Below are 15,703 nucleotides of genomic sequence, written 5' to 3'. Positions count from 1 at the left end.
ACAATTTTAATAGACTTTCACAGAACTCCTGGGCTATATAAAATATCATTTAATTAACCCAGACAAATTCATATTTTTTCTTCATTTGTCCTTCCAGACCTTGGTCTGTTCCCATTCCATGAACACAGCACAGAGCTTCTCTTCCACCAAGAACTGTGGGCAAGTTACTTCTTCCGCCACCCTGTTGCCAAGAGAATCATGAGTCCCAAGAAAGTGTTTGGAGGGGCTGGTCTGATCAGGATGAGGGTCTGGGGGAGTTCTAGGAGATGCCCAATGGTGCACCTGGGGAGGGAACCCAGCAAGCTGCACCAGGACCCGGGGGGTCATCCAAGCTTTCAAGGGTGAGTCTGAGGAAGAGGAATTTGACCACTGTGATTGGCAGAACTTGCACTGTTACAGGTGCCACATAAAACCCACTCCACATTTGTAACAACTTAAATCTTTCAGTGTGGCAGCGCATGCACTTTGGAACTCCCTGCCTATTGACTGCACACTGTATACTTTTTGGTGCACATCAAGCAGTGCATAGATTTTACGAAATAAAGTAATCCCTGCACTTTATTGCTCCAGATGCATCCAGTTTCCCACCACTCCAATTCTGCAAAAATAAAAATAAAATGCAGCCATATATAATCTATTATTTGATCAGGTTGCAGGGGAGAAAAGACCAAGTTGTTTAAAAGACAAACAGAGTTTTTAAAATAGAATTTTAATTTTGACAAACGCTTTGGGGAATGCATGCTTACGCTGCTTTATCTCCCATACCTGGTGATTAAGTTAATTTATACTTAATGGAAGAGGGTCTCACTCTAATCTCCAGGCAGCCTCGACAGCTGCCTCTGATGATGGTATTTCTTGGGGCCTTTAAAGCCGCTTGCAAAGTGGAGGTAATGAAAAACTGGAGAGGTTGCTAAATTCACACCTGAAGGATGCTTGTCATGCAGGGGAACAGTGAGTGATGCCACTCAGGAGATGGGAAAGTCATTGTTGTCCTGGCTCTCACTTAAGAATGAAGAACTCAAGCCTGGGGGGTGTTTTCCGTTATGCTGAGATCAATGTGGTAAGCACAAAAGGGTTCAAAGGCTCAGCAGCTGCCATGCTATGTATTCTGTGTTTTCTTTTTGTATTATGTTGTGAACCAGCCTGTGATCTTCAGATGAAGGGTGGCATACAAATTTAATCTTCATCTTCATCACCATCACCATCAATAGCAACACCTCAAGGTCCCGGGCCCTAAGGAAGTTAGATTAGCCTCAACCACAGCCAGGGCCTTTTCTTTTTCTTTTTTAAAGATATTTATTGAAATTTCAAAGATTATACATAAAAAAAATAATAAAAGCAAAACACAAACACAAAAAATAACAAATATAAAAAATAAACAAAGTACAAAACTAAAAACTATTTTAAAACAAGTAAAATTTCATTCCCTTATTTTCTTATAACTTACTTCCCCGACCTCCTCATACCTCCCCTTTTTGTATTCCAATTTCTAATTGTTAATTCAGCAAATCATCTCCCTTAATTTTCATTTAATTTTCAACCCTTCTTTTCTTTACTTAATCATTACAGCTGAAAAACCCCTTAATTTTCCAAACCAACATCATTCTAACATTCATTAATTTTGCAATATTTCCCAAGATAGTCCTTAAATTTCTTCCAATCTTCTTCCGCCATCTCTCTTCCCTGGTCTCGGATTCTGCTAGTCATTTCTGCCAGTCCCATATAGTCAATCACCTTCATCTGCCATTCTTCCAAGGTGGGGAGATCTTGTATTTCAATCAATTGTTTTTATACCTAGTGTTAGCTGCCCTGAGCCTAGTCTTGGCTGGGGAGGGCAGGGTATAAATAAAATTTAATCATCATCATCATCACAATCCTAATCCTAATAAACATCTGGTCTAATCTGCTGCAATGCTGGAATGACAGATAAGGAATTCCACCTCAAAGATGCTCATCCAACCTCTGCTTAAAAACCTCCAACCAAAGCTGTTTTCCAGCAACTGGTATTCAGAAAAATGGCTGCCTCAAACTGTGAAGGAAGAGCACAGCCATCACGGCTAGTAAAGGTAAAGGGACCCCTGACCATTAGGTCCAGTCGTGGCCGACTCTGGGGTTGCGGCGCTCATCTCGCTTTACTGGCCGAGGGAGCCGGCATACAGCTTCCGGGTCATGTGGCCAGCATGACTAAGCCACTTCTGGAGAACCAGAGCAGCGCAAAGAAACGGCGTTTACCTTCCCGCCGGAGAGGTACCTATTTATCTACTTGCACTTTGATGCGCTTTCGAACTGCTAGGTTGGCAGGAGCAGGGACTGAGCAATGGGAGCTCACCCCATCACGGGGATTTGAACCACCAACCTTCTGATCAGCAAGTCCTAGGCTCTGTGGTTTAACCCACAGCACCACCCACAAACCCTAGTCCAATCCTCCTTAAAGCTATCCTTGTTGGCAGCCATCATCGCCTCCCTTGGGAGCAAGATCTGCAGTTTAACAATGCCCTGAATGAAGAATTGCTTTGCTTTCTCTGTCCTGAATCTCCCAACATTCAGATTCATGGGAAGCTTACAAGCTCTAGAGAGAAGAAGAAAAGCTGTTCTGCATCTGCAACAGATAAAATTGATGGAGGCAAATTCTGAGTGCTTTATCTGAGAATGAAGGGACAAGAACTCTCTGCTGAAAGAGAGGAGGTGTGCAGTGCTACCCCAACGACTGTAAGATGCTGTAGCTGACAGAAGCTGTAGCCTGAAACAGCTGGAGGGGGGACCACTGGGCTGGCAAAGGCTGGATTAAATCATCCTGCCAGAAAGGTGGGAACCACAGAATTATGGACTTGGAAGGAACCCCAAGGGTTATCTAGTCCAACCCCCTGTAGTGAAGGAAGTGCCAGTATGGTGGTCTGGGCTGCTCTGCCAGGCCTTATTCTGATCAAACTATATTCTGCGGCAGAGAAAACAGCAACACCAGTTTCGGGGAGTGGAGCCAGGCAGAGCCAGCCTGATCACGGCACTGGGAGCCCCGAGGTAATACGGTTCATTAACTGCAAAATGTTGCTGCATATCCAAGGCTGAGAACTAAGGAATAAATTATGCTTGAAATGTAAGAGGCAGGGACAGCATTATCGCCTTAACTGTGTAAATGGGGTGGGGGGTGGGGAGGGGAAGCCTCCCCTTAATGCAGAAGAAACATCCACTACTCGTTTATTCTTCCTCCTTTGAGCGTTTCTTGCTGTGAAAAGAGATGAAGGCAGAATTTGCAGGAGAGGGCGGGATTTGCAGGAGGAGACATGGAGGCGGGGGCTTCTCCCCCTCTGCGCAGAATACTTTTCTAATCAAACAGGCTCCAGAGGCAAATGGAACAAGGCTACATTCCCAGCACAAATTCTGATTCCAAGATATTCCTCTGCTGAGGCCAAGGAAAAGCCTTGCCAAAGGAAACCCAGTGCTGATCTAATCCAGCACCTTATTTCTAACGGCAATGAGCCAGCTACATCTAGCAGGTAGATGCCGGCAGGAGCCACCATCGCTCTTTGCCTCCAAGCAATTGCTACTTAGAGGTAGATTGCTTCCGACAATGGAGGTTCTAATTCACCATCATAGCTGGCAGGCATTGATAAACCACATCTTTCCGCAGGGCCTGCAAGAGAGAGCTGTCCCACCAGGCCTTTGGCCAAAGCACAGTCTGACCCCCTCCTTCGGTCATCCTCAAAGAACTCTAGCCCCCCCACACCTCAACAAATGAAACTGATTTGTAAATGTTAAGTTGTGGGTGAACATATCAGACGCCACAGCGATTCTTCAGACAGCTCTTGTTTATTCACAGGCCAGAACAGAACAGAACTGAACTGAAAGGTTCAGCCAGCCTGCTTATATAGAGCTCAACTACAAAGCAAGAGTAACAACTTTCTGTAACTATCCAATCACTGAACGTCACTTTCAATTCCTTATTTGCATAGGCGGACCTGAGTGAAAACTATCTACAGTATCCCACTGCTGGCCCAGGGTGAGAACTTCAGTACATAACAATAAAAATGTTACATTGGGGGGAAAATACGAGAGAGAGACATTGCAAACATTTTGTAAATCAAGAAAATATTTAAGAAAAAAGAAAGAAAAAGAACTCTAGCGCAATGGTTGCCATTAATTTGATTTTGAATTGATTTTGGAATGAATTGATTTTAGAATGCATTTCAATTGATTGATTGTGATTTTATGTGAACTGTGTTGCTTTTATTGTTGTTCACCGCTCTGAGCCTACTCGGCTGGGGAGGGCGGGATATAAATAAAGTTTTATTATTATCATTTATTAAACAATTCTTTAAAAGCTATCTGAGGCATAGACCAAATATCAAAGTGAACCAGAACCAGGATAGGGCAGTGGATGAGGGGAGGTTGCAGCTATCACTGCCTCCTGTGGAAGTGAGTTCCACAGTTTAACTATGCACTGCACAAAGAAGGACTTTCTGTTACCTGTCCTGAAACTTCCAACATTCAGCTTCAGATCTAGCATTGTGAGAGGAGGAGGAGAAGGAGGAACACTTTATTCTGCCCAGTGTGAAGCTACAAGGAGATCCCATTTGGCCTGTGGGTCCACAACCTTGATATATGTCTCCCCACTGCCTCCAAACTTACTCAAGGAACTTCCAAACGCTCATCACAAGTCTTGTGGAATAAAAAAAAGGGAAGTGCAACATTTTTAGTGACAGAAATGGATGGCCAAAGGAGCTACTCTTATTATTATTCGTACAGAAAAAGAAGAAGAAAAAGCCTCTCCCCATTTTTCTCTGGGCTAATTAGCACTAATAAAGCAAGACTCAAATATTTCCTTTTGACGCGACAGGGAAGCAGAATCATTAGTGCTGAAGGGAAAGAGCCTGGGAAGACGGGGGAAGGCACTTCAAAAGCTGTTTGGAGCGTATGCAGGCAAAAGTGATACACGCAGCTTCCAATTAAACACCAGGCAGGCAGGCAGAATACCTGGTGGCAAAAAAAAAAAAAAGGAAGGAAAGGGTGAAAAGCCCCCTCCCCAGTTTAAGCCTCAGAAATCTAACTTGAAGCATCATATTCTCCTCTGTGTACGCGCACGCCAGACACCTTCCAAATAAACCGCCAGCAATTAAATCCGACTTTTGCAATGTTTTAATTTGGTAGTTTGCTGCGCCTGCAGAGCTGGCGACTCCACCCATTGCTCACCCACATGGCAGGAAGGAACAGAGTTTTCAGGAGAGTGGACGCTTTCTCAATCGGAAGGGAAAATCTCACATCTTTCCCTGGGATGGTGGAGTGTGTTAGAGGAATTTTGAGGTCTTAGATATCTGTTCAATGTTCATAAGTGTACCAACCAAGCACATACATAGATCAGCACAGGAAGACCGACCTAAGACCATTTTGATTCCCAAACTGAGCAAAGGTTTTCTCTGCAAGGTCAGAGGAAAATGGAAAAGCTTTTCCTTCACAAATCCTGTCTTAAGGGCACATTTAAGATATGAATAGAGTGTAAGCTTGTGACCTGGCTCAGGAACTAAGTATTTATCATTACAAAAGACTGGCAAGGCTCCCCAGGCAATCCAATCAAGTGACCATTAAACAGGTAACCTGGCAGACAGGAGGTAAACAAAGCACTCAGATTTCTGTTTTAGACTGCCCTTTCTGTGCTGTAGGTATGATGTACGGGGGGGGGGGGTCGGGTCTTGAGCTCCACCCCTTCTGTGATGTATGTATGATGTATGGAGGGGTGGTCTTGAGCTCCAGGACGGGGAATTTAAAATGCCTATATAAGGCCTTGCGCACCATTGTTCTGGGTTCCTCCTCCTCTCCCCTGCGTGTGAGGGGAGCACCCTGTTGCAACAGATCAATAAAGATCAGGCTTACTAGCTGCTTTGCTTCTCAATATTCTCTGGTTGGACTCTGTTATTTTCTCCTACCGATAGGGAACCTATGTAAGGACTGTATATGGGCTCTTGGGTACCCCATAAGGGGGAAAGGGCAGATTTTGTTTACGACACAGGTGTCCAGGTTGGTGACCCATCGCTATATCCTGAATTCCACAGCTTACCTTCCCTACACCTTCCAACATTCAGCTAGTCAGATAACCTAGAGTCCTACTATTATGCAAGGGGGAGGGGGGAATTCCTATTCACTTTCTCCGCACGAGTTCTCATTCCTATATCCCTTATTGGTGATCCAAAAATAAATCACACTGCAGCTCCTGACAGATCTGGAAGCACTTTCAGAGAGAATTGAGATGCATGGTGCAATTGGGGGGAGAGAGAGATCAAAGCAGGGCATTATTAACTCAATGTAAAAGATAAACATCGCTAGGGAACAATATGCAGCTTCTATAAAGGGCATCAGAATTTCTCTGAGCCATTAATTTCTCACGACTGTGAAAAGCTTTAGGGTGGTATCTTTAAAATCCTTACTTTCATTCGGATGCTTCATTGGTTTTAATTGAGGAGCCAATTAGTGGCAAATCAAATCTATCCACACACAGATAGCTTCACCTACTGGATAGTGGCGTATCAACTGCCTACAATGTCAACACAGGCCACAGGACTTTATTAGATCAAGGAAAACAGAATCTAAAACCCGTATCTATTCCCCAGAAGAGAAAAATCAGTTGGGGGGGCAGGGCAGGGCAGGGCAGGAGATTTTGGTCAAAGAAACACTACAACAGGATTTTATGCTGGAAGTGTTGAGATGCAACTCATCTTGTCCTGGGGAAGATCGAGAGAAGAACCTCCAAGTTTGCTAGACTGTCCTTTCTGACCTAACCTGTACTCACCTTTCCTGTATTTTATCCCTCTCTCACCACAGTGGAACTCATGGACCACCAATGAAACAGTGCTGGAAGATTCAGCACAGATAAAAGGAAGGAAGTCCTTCTTCGCACAGCACATAGTGTGGAACCCACTCCAACAGGAGGCAGTGGTGGCCAGCAACATGGATGGCTTCAAATGCGGAGTAGACAAATGCATGGAGAAGGCTGTCAGTGACTACATTCTATCTTCAGAAGTCAGAGGCAGGAAAGCTTCCGGATGGCAGCTGCTGGAAGCCACCTGGGTGGTGGTGTTAACAAAAATCTGCCCTTTTCCCCTTATGGGGTACCCAAGAGCCCATATAGAGTCCTTACGTAGGTTCCCTATCGGTAGGAGAAAATAACAGAGTCCAACCAGAGAATATTGAGAAGCAAAGCAGCTAGTAAGCCTGATCTTTATTGATCTGTTGCAACAGGGTGCTCCCCTCACCTGCAGGAGAGAGGAGGAGGAACCCAGAACAATGGTGCACAAGGCCTTATATAGACATTTTAAATTCCCTGCCCTGGAGCTCAAGATCACCCCTCCATACATTATACATACATCACAGAAGGCGTGGAACTCAAGACCACCCCCTAGATACCTACATCACAGAAAAGGTGGTCTAAAACAGAAATTTGAATGTTGTTTTTCTACTGTCTGGCAGGTTACTTGATTGGATACCCTGCTTCCTAGATTGGATTGCCTGGGGAGCCTGGCCAGTCTTTTGTAGTGATAAATACTTAGTTCCTGGGTCAGGTCACAGGCCCACACCCTATTCATATCTTAAATGTGCCCTTAGGACAGGATTTGTGAAGGAAAAGGACAATAGGGAGGTTTCCCACTTTGACTTTGCAGAGAAATAATTGAGGTCAATTTGTTCAGGACTTTTTTTCTATGGGGTTTTCAGACATGTGGTTTATATATTTATGTACGTGTTTGCTTGGTGCATTTATGAACATTTATTACATATCTAAGACCTTAAATCCTGCCCACCTAGCAATTCAAAAGCACGTCAAAGTGCAAGTAGATAAATAGGTACCGCTCTGGCAGGAAGGTAAACGGAGTTTCCGTGCGCTGGTCTGGTTCGCCAGAAGCGGCTTAGTCATGCTGGCCACATGACCTGGAAAAACTATCTGTGGATAAATGCCAGCTCCCTCGGCCTATAGAGCGAGATGAGTGCCGCAACCCCAGAGTCGGCCACGACTGGACCTAATGGTCAGGGGTCCCTTTACCTTTTTAAGACCTTAAAATTCTTATCACAGTGGAGGGTGGGGTGCTGAGTAATCCTGTGGCTCATGCCATGCCTGCGAGCTTCCCAGAAGAGGCATCTGGTTGGCCACTGAGAAAACAAGGGGCTGGATTAGACAAGCCACTGGCCTGATCCAGCAACCTCTGCTTATGTCCTTAACACTAAGGAGGACAGACGGGGGCAGCTCTTGAACTCATGCCCTGCTTGTGGGCTTCCGAAGAGGTATCTGGCTGGGCATGGTGGGAGATGAGATGCTAGACTTTGACCCAGCAGGGCTCTTCATACGTGTGCTTGATACTGGGGGGCAAGCTGCAAGCTTGGGTGGGCTTTGCTGCACCAGCATGAAATATACACGGTAATTGGCCTGCAACCAATTTGTCTTAGCAGGGCACCCGGAAAGAGAGATTCTTCTCTTGGCAGCTATTTCTGGAAGGATGACATTTCACTTTGTATGGTCTGTTGAGTTCTACCCAAGACAGTTTTGTGCCTGCTCGCCTCTGAATTGCTGAGGATTTCACAAGGGCTGCTGAGTTTATTCCCCCCACCCTGCCCCAAGCAGGGGAGTAATGTCTACATGCAATTTTCACACATTTTAGCCAGGATGAGAGGAGCAATTCCTCACCAGCCTGCCGTCAGGCCTTCAAACTGAATGGGTATGCAAATCTGTTGCTGTGGGATTTCAAGAGTCAGAAATATGTAGAAAAGAAAGTGCAAATTACTAAAGACTCTTGATTCTAATATTAGCTGGAGCGAGTATAATGAAAATGTATCATGGGTGGAAGGAGAGGCAAGGAAGGAGGGGAGCAGGACCGCAAAACAATCTCTACAGCAAAACTGATGCTTAAAAAAATAATAATCTAAAGAGCTGGCCATTTGCAGCCCTTTAATGTAAGTTTTGTTTTCAATTTTTCAAGATTTTACAGATATAGATCTTACCATCTCATACTTCCATTACAAATACGTATCAGATTTCACCTCCCCCACTTTTATGGTTTCTTCTCTTATTTAAATTTTTAACCATGCATTTTCCACTTTAATCCATTTTTTTATAATTCTACAATTAATCTTGAGAATACTTTTAACGGCTTGACTTAAGTTGACCCTACCAATGCACTCAGTTGCATACCACGATTTTTCACATATTCCACAAATATTCTAAACTCCTTAATATTTTTCTCCTTTTAGTTTCTTTGCACTCGTTAATTTTGCCATTTCAGTATAATCCATCAATTTAATCAGGCACTCTTCCTTGGCTGGAGTAGCTTCCTCTTTCCATCTCTGGGCAAATACAATTTGGGCTATGGTTGCAGCATTCATAAACAAATTTCCAAGCTTCTTCAGAAATTAAAATGTGGGTTTTTGGGGGGAGTTATTGGGTTGTTATTTTTATTTTGATTATATATTTTGTGGTTTTATGTTTTGATTTTGTTCTGTGAATCTCCCTGAGACTTCTGGGTATAGTGTATTGAATAAAAATTCAATTTTTGTTGTTGTTGTTGTTGTTTCTTTACTATCCTTAAAAGAAAAGTTTCTAGTTTTTTACTAAAAGTTATTTTAAACACTTTCTTCCATTCATTATAAACAATTTCTCAGAAAGCTTTTGTTCTCTTACAGGACCACCGCATATGGTAGAAAGTATCTTCCTTTTCTTTATATTTCCAGCACAAATTTGATTTTGATTTATACATCTTAGCATGTCTGCTAGGAGATAAATACCACCTGTACATCCTTTTCAAATAATTTTCTTTCAGTGTATAACATGCTGTGAATTTCAAACCAACATTCTACACCTTCTCCCATACAGCCATTTCAATATTGTGACCAAAGGAAGGCTGCTGCTGTGGCAGATAAGAGTTCATTCCGCCAAACGTTTCAATAGAGGGTTAAAGAAGGAACCATCCCCTTCGCCTATCCCTTTTCTCCCAAGCAACAACATAACGGTACATTCTGAAAAGCAGGTGCTGCTATTATTATTATTATTATTCATTGTTAGTCGCTGTATCTTGCCCAAATAATAATAATAATAATAATTTATTATTTATACCCCGCCCATCTGGCTGGGCCTCCCCAGCCACTCTGGGCGGCTTCCATAGAAACCAAAAATACAGTAAAATATCACACATTAAAAACTTCCCTGAACAGGGCTGCCTTAAGATGTCTTCTGAATGTCAGGTAGTTGTTTATCGCTTTGACATCTGCTGGAAGGGCGTTCCACAGGATGGGCGCCACCACCGCGAAGGCCCTCTGCCTGGTTCCCTGTAGCTTTGCTTCTCGCAATGAGGGAACCGCCAGAAGGCCCTTGGCGCTGGACCTCAGCGTCCAGGCAGAATGATGGGGGTGGAGACGCTCCTTCAGGTATACTGGGCCGAGGCCGTTTAGGGCTTTAAAGGTCAGCACCAACACTTTGAATTGTGCTTGGAAATGACTTGTGAAAACAACCCCACATAGATATATCAAGACCAAGGCAGGCAGAGAGAGAGAGAAAAAAATGCATTTAAAACATCCCACCCACTTCTCAAAGCCACAGGTAGTTAAAGGCCATAGGCCTAGTTATAGAGCTGTTTTTTCCTGGCACCTCAAGGTATGTAGTGAAGGCTCCAGACAAGCCTCGCTGGGGCGAGAAATTCCACAAACATGGAGCCACCCCAGAAAAGGCCCCTTCTCATGTTGCCACCCTCAGGACCTCTCATGGAAGATGCACACAAAGGTAGTCCTTGAGGTACCGCAGTCCTCAGCTGTTTAAGGTTTTATAGGTCAAAACTTTGAATTGGGCCCAAAAACTGTCAGACAGTGCAGTTGGGGCAGGATTGGTGTAATATGCTCAAACCACCTTGCCCCAGTGAGCAACCTGGCTGCTGCATTTAAGACCAATTGAAGCCCCACGTAAAGCTCATGGCAATAATATGTATAGTAGCTTTGTATGTATCACAGCTGTCAACTTAAGGATTTGAAAATAAGGGACCAGCAGCCTAGAAAATAAGGGATCAGCAGCCAAAATAAGGGATTTTCAGAGCACAGGTATGTTCAACTTCTGAACCCCCCAAGCCAAAGGCAGAAAGCCCAGCCAGCAGCCAAACGAAGCCTCAAGTGGTGGTTCTCACAGCGCAGCAACCCAGCAAAGGGGATGCAGCAAGGAAAACCACCGTCACCTCTCCGCTGGGAAGCGCTGAGCAAAGGTGAGTTCCCAGGCAACGCGGCCGATTTGATCGGCACAAGGCATGCAAGCTCCACCCCCAGTCGTTCTTAGACGCCTTATTGGGTGAGCAACGCAACCAAGCAACACAGTTGGAGCCTCCCTCCTCCCTGGCCGGCAGGGAGGGAGGGAAGGAGCTGCTTCCTTTGAAACCCAGGAAATTTAAGGGACATCATCAATAAGGGACAGCAGCAGGACACGACGCTGGGATAAGGGACTTTCCTGCCAAATAGGGGATGGTTGACAGCTATGGTATGTATGTCACACCTTAGGGGACACTAGCGTGGAGGAAGGGGGCAACAGAACTGGAGGTGTCTGCAGACTCCCAATGAATCTCATGTTTCCATTAAAAATTACTAGCCATTAGGATTGCAGAGATATGCTTGAAAGTCAGTGTGCAAGGCCTGCTAAAATCGGAACTGGGATGTGTTATGCAAAGCAGCAAAGGTTACAGAGAAGGTCATTTGTGCAGGTTGCAGAATCCAGCTGCTCTTGATGCAGAATTTTGACTGCCTGGTCACTGAACTCTAATATGAGAAAGCAACTCCCTTCTGCGAATAACAGACATACATCTGGTAACGGACACAAAATCAATACACACTTACAGTGTCTTTTCCTTCCTTTTCTTGCGTGGGTCCACTAACCGAAGGGTGTCCCGGATGACAGAGACTTTGACTGCTTCATCTACAGGGCTTCGGATGTACTCAATGACTCCCGGAGAAACCTTGGGTTCAAATAGAGTACACTGATGAATGACAAAATTCTCCCTATATCGGGTATGGGGAAACCTGTGGATTCCCAGATGCTCATGGACTACAACTTCCTTCATCCCTGACCTAATGGCCATGCAACAGGCTGAGGCTGATGGGAACTGGAGTCCAATAGCTTCTGGAGGGCCAGAGTTTCCCCAACCACGGTCTACAGTGTTGCTTTGCTCCCAGCCTACAAAAACAAACACACAACAGAGGCGCACTCACTGCTATGTATTAGACATTCTTAGGCTACTTCTGTGCTGGGAACAGGCATGCTTTGTTCATACACTTTTATGGAGCTTCTGCACAACTGTGAGCAAAAGCTGCTTGTCTCTTATTTCTCCTGTTCAGCATCGTGTGTGTGTGTGTGTGTGTGTGTGTGTCATAGCTGTCAACATTTCCCATTTTTTAAGGGAAATTCCCTTATTCCAAATAGGATTCCTCGCAAGAAAAGGGAAAAGTTGACAGCTATGGTGTGTGTGTGTGGTGTTTTGCAGAGCCCAGAAAAATCCAACCTTTTATGCAATAGGTGAATAATTTCCCTGGGTGTAGCTGATCCATTGTACTAGATCTATTCAACCACTTTCCTGGCTGGTTACAGCCTGTATAGATTGCACTCTGGCCATTTTCTTCCTTACTAGGAGCACAGTGGGAGGGCTGGGGCAGGCAGTACAATATGATTGCATTTAAAACTTGTGGGAATTCAACCATATGCAGTTGAAGGCCGGCTGGCTGGCCGGCTGAAATTCTGCAAGCAAGGCAGTGAGCTTCAAAGTTATTTTCACGCTGGGTTTCCCTGGCACCAAAAGAGATTTCAAGCTCTCTGCCTTGCTGGGGAGACAAGGCCCAGTTCTGGGATACACTTGCAAGATCTCGCAGAACCACCCAAGATCTTGCGCAAGCATCGCTAGCTTTCCAGAGACAGCACACGGAACTGTTTGCATTTAACATGTGGGACTTCATCCAGCAGACCTTGAACCACTTCAAAATGATGCAAAGTTAGCAGGAATCCCAACATTAACAGTAGTAAATCCCCAAATGTTCTATATTCTGATCAGTATAGCTGCACACCAGTGTCCCAATGAGGTTACAATTTATTTATTTATTTTAAAAAAAGAATGATGGGGAAGGAAGACAGAAGCAAAAGCCATAGAGGATGGATATTTATTGTTTGAGGAATTTATATTCTCCGGGCACAAGATGTTGGACATAATATAATGTTTGCTGACTGGGAACAGTTATGGACCACAGGTATGAAGTTTACGGCATGTAATGCCTTAAGAGAGAATATTATGAAAATGATTTACAGGTGGTACATGACCCCAGTCAAGCTTGCAAAAATCTATCATTTGCCCGACAATAAATGTTGGAAATGTAAAGAAAATGAAGGTACATTCTTTCACCTTTGGTGGACGTGCCCAAGGATTAAGGCTTTCTGGGAGATGATTTACAATGAAATGAAAAAGGTATTTAAATATACCTTCCTGAAGAAACCAGAGGCCTTTCTCCTGGGCATGGTCGGCCAATTGGTGCCAAAGAAGGATAGAACTTTCTTTATGTATGCTACAACAGCAGCAAGAATACTTATTGCAAAGTACTGGAAGACACAAGATCTACCCACTCTGGAAGAATGGCAGATGAAGGTGATGGACTATATGGGACTGGCAGAAATGACTGGCAGAATCCGAGACCAGGGAGAAGAGTCGGCGGAAGAAAATTGGAAGAAATTTAAAGACTACAGAAATACTGCAAAATTAATGAATGTTAGAATGATGTTGGATAGAAATTAAGTGGTTTCCAGCTGTAATGTTTTAAGGGAATATGAGAAATAGGCTTAGAAATAGGTTAAAACTTAATGGCAAGGATTTGCTGAACTAACAATTTGAATTGGAATACAAAAAAGGGAGGTATGAGGAGGTCCGGGAAACATGTTAAAGGAAAATGAGAAATGGAAAATCTGCATGTTTTTTTTCTTTTTAATTATTTTTACTTCTGTATTTTTGTTACTATTTTTTATTCTTTTTTTCTTTACTGTATTATTATTAAAAACCTTAATAAATATTCTATAAAAAAAAGGAATTTATATTCTCCGGGCTTTTAAAAGTTTTTAAAAGCTGCTGCCTCCAATCTGCTCTTACCTCTCTTCCTGCAAATGGTTTTGAAATTTTATTTTATGGCATGGTTTTACAGTGAGTGGCTCCACTGGTTATATGGAAGCGCAGGAATATTTAAAACCAACAAAATGCTGCACTGTGCAAAATATGAGCAAGCTAGGGCTGAACTGATATTACCCTTGCTGGTACCTTTCCTGGGAAAATCAGAGGCTCACTATGTCAGGTTCCTATTGGAAGACTGGACAAACGCTAGAACATTAGCAGTGGCAAAGCTTTTATCGGAGGTTGCAAGAACCAATGATCCCTATCTTTTGAACAAAATGCTTGTTTAACCTGGAGGTAGGCTGTATGAATTGTGCATTGCTTTGTAACAATTTGTGGGTCTCTGGGCCGTAATAAAGATTGATTGATTGATTTGGTATATAAATTTTCCCTTGGCTTTTTTGCTGGCCCATGTAGGAGCAGCATGGATAGCTGGCTTGGGTGAATATCTGATGTTTCTTCCCTTTATGGTCTTGATTTATGGGCTACTACTAAAATGAGGCTGCATTTTAAGCCGTATTTTAAGCTGTATTTTAATTAACTGGTAATTTATATTCAGTGTTAGCCGCCTTAAGCCCAGCCCTGGCAGGGGAGGGCGGGGTATAAATAAATTTTATTGTTATTGTTATTGTTATCGTACTTACAGGTCTGCCTCTCCCAGTTGATTTGAGTTTCTACTGAAAGGAGCACTTAATTAATGTTGTACTTAATCTTGTTTTTAAGTTGTATTTTAATCAATTGTTTTTACCTGGTGTTAGCCGCCCTGAACCCAGTCTTGGCTGGGGAGGGCACGGTATAAATAAATAATAATAATAATAATAATAATTATTATTATTATTATTATTATTATTATTATTATTATTTTGAGGAAGGAAGCGAGGTGTCACCCTTTCAGAAAAAGAGAGTCTAAAGTAGCCTGGCTGAGGCTGAAGGACTCACCTCTTTCTCATGTTCAGTTCTCATGCTGGGGTTCGCATTGACTTCCATCAATATCGGCTTCAGGTTTTTCATCAGAAGAATGTCAAACCCTAAAATCTTGAGACAAGAGACAACAGCTTTTTTAAAAAAAGACATTTCCAAACTCCCTTATGCTGGACATTAAGCATTTTCAGAACCAACCCAACCAGAACCAGAACAACCAGTTAATCTCTAAACAGAATCATTGCCTCTGCTGGATAAAATGGCTGCCTTCACACATCACGCGTAATTAACAATGGTTCCCCCCGAATGGGCAGGTGGTTCCTGCCTCAATCTTCTCTTAGCATGAGCAACAAACCATGATGGTTTGTGGATTAGCATTAAGCCCAAAGTAGAAGGTGTTGGGAGCCTAAAAACACCAGGACGGCGCCAACTGAGGAAATTCTGGCATAATGTGAAAAAATACTCTAATATGGTTAATTATCAGATTTGCACCATTTAAAGAATACACACACACACACACACACACACACACACACACACATATATCTCGGATAGTATCAATGGAAAGCAGTAAGTGGGTTTAAGATTATTTTTGTACAGTGGTGCCTCGCTAGACGAAATTAATCCGTTCCGCGATTCTC

At 43.4% G+C, this 15,703-nt stretch overlaps 1 protein-coding gene across 1 annotated transcript in view; it reads right to left on the bottom strand.

Annotated features, from left to right (window-relative positions):
* Nucleotides 1–15,703, bottom strand: part of TTLL11 (tubulin tyrosine ligase like 11) — a 64,140-nt gene that overhangs the window by 17,733 nt on the left and 30,704 nt on the right. Inside the window, exons 5-6 of the mRNA XM_083721756.1 lie at nt 15,081–15,176; nt 11,839–11,957 (exon numbers count right to left, since the gene is read on the bottom strand). Of these exons, the coding sequence (XP_083577882.1) occupies nt 11,839–11,957; nt 15,081–15,176 (215 nt within the window). The remainder of the gene's footprint in view (nt 1–11,838; nt 11,958–15,080; nt 15,177–15,703) is intronic.

The sequence above is a fragment of the Podarcis gaigeae genome (assembly GCF_964106915.1).
Source record: "Podarcis gaigeae genome assembly, chromosome: Z".
NCBI classification, from domain to species: Eukaryota; Metazoa; Chordata; class Lepidosauria; order Squamata; family Lacertidae; genus Podarcis; species Podarcis gaigeae.
The sequence above is the reverse complement of the archived record's forward strand: the minus strand, read 5'-3'. Positions and strand labels throughout refer to the sequence as shown.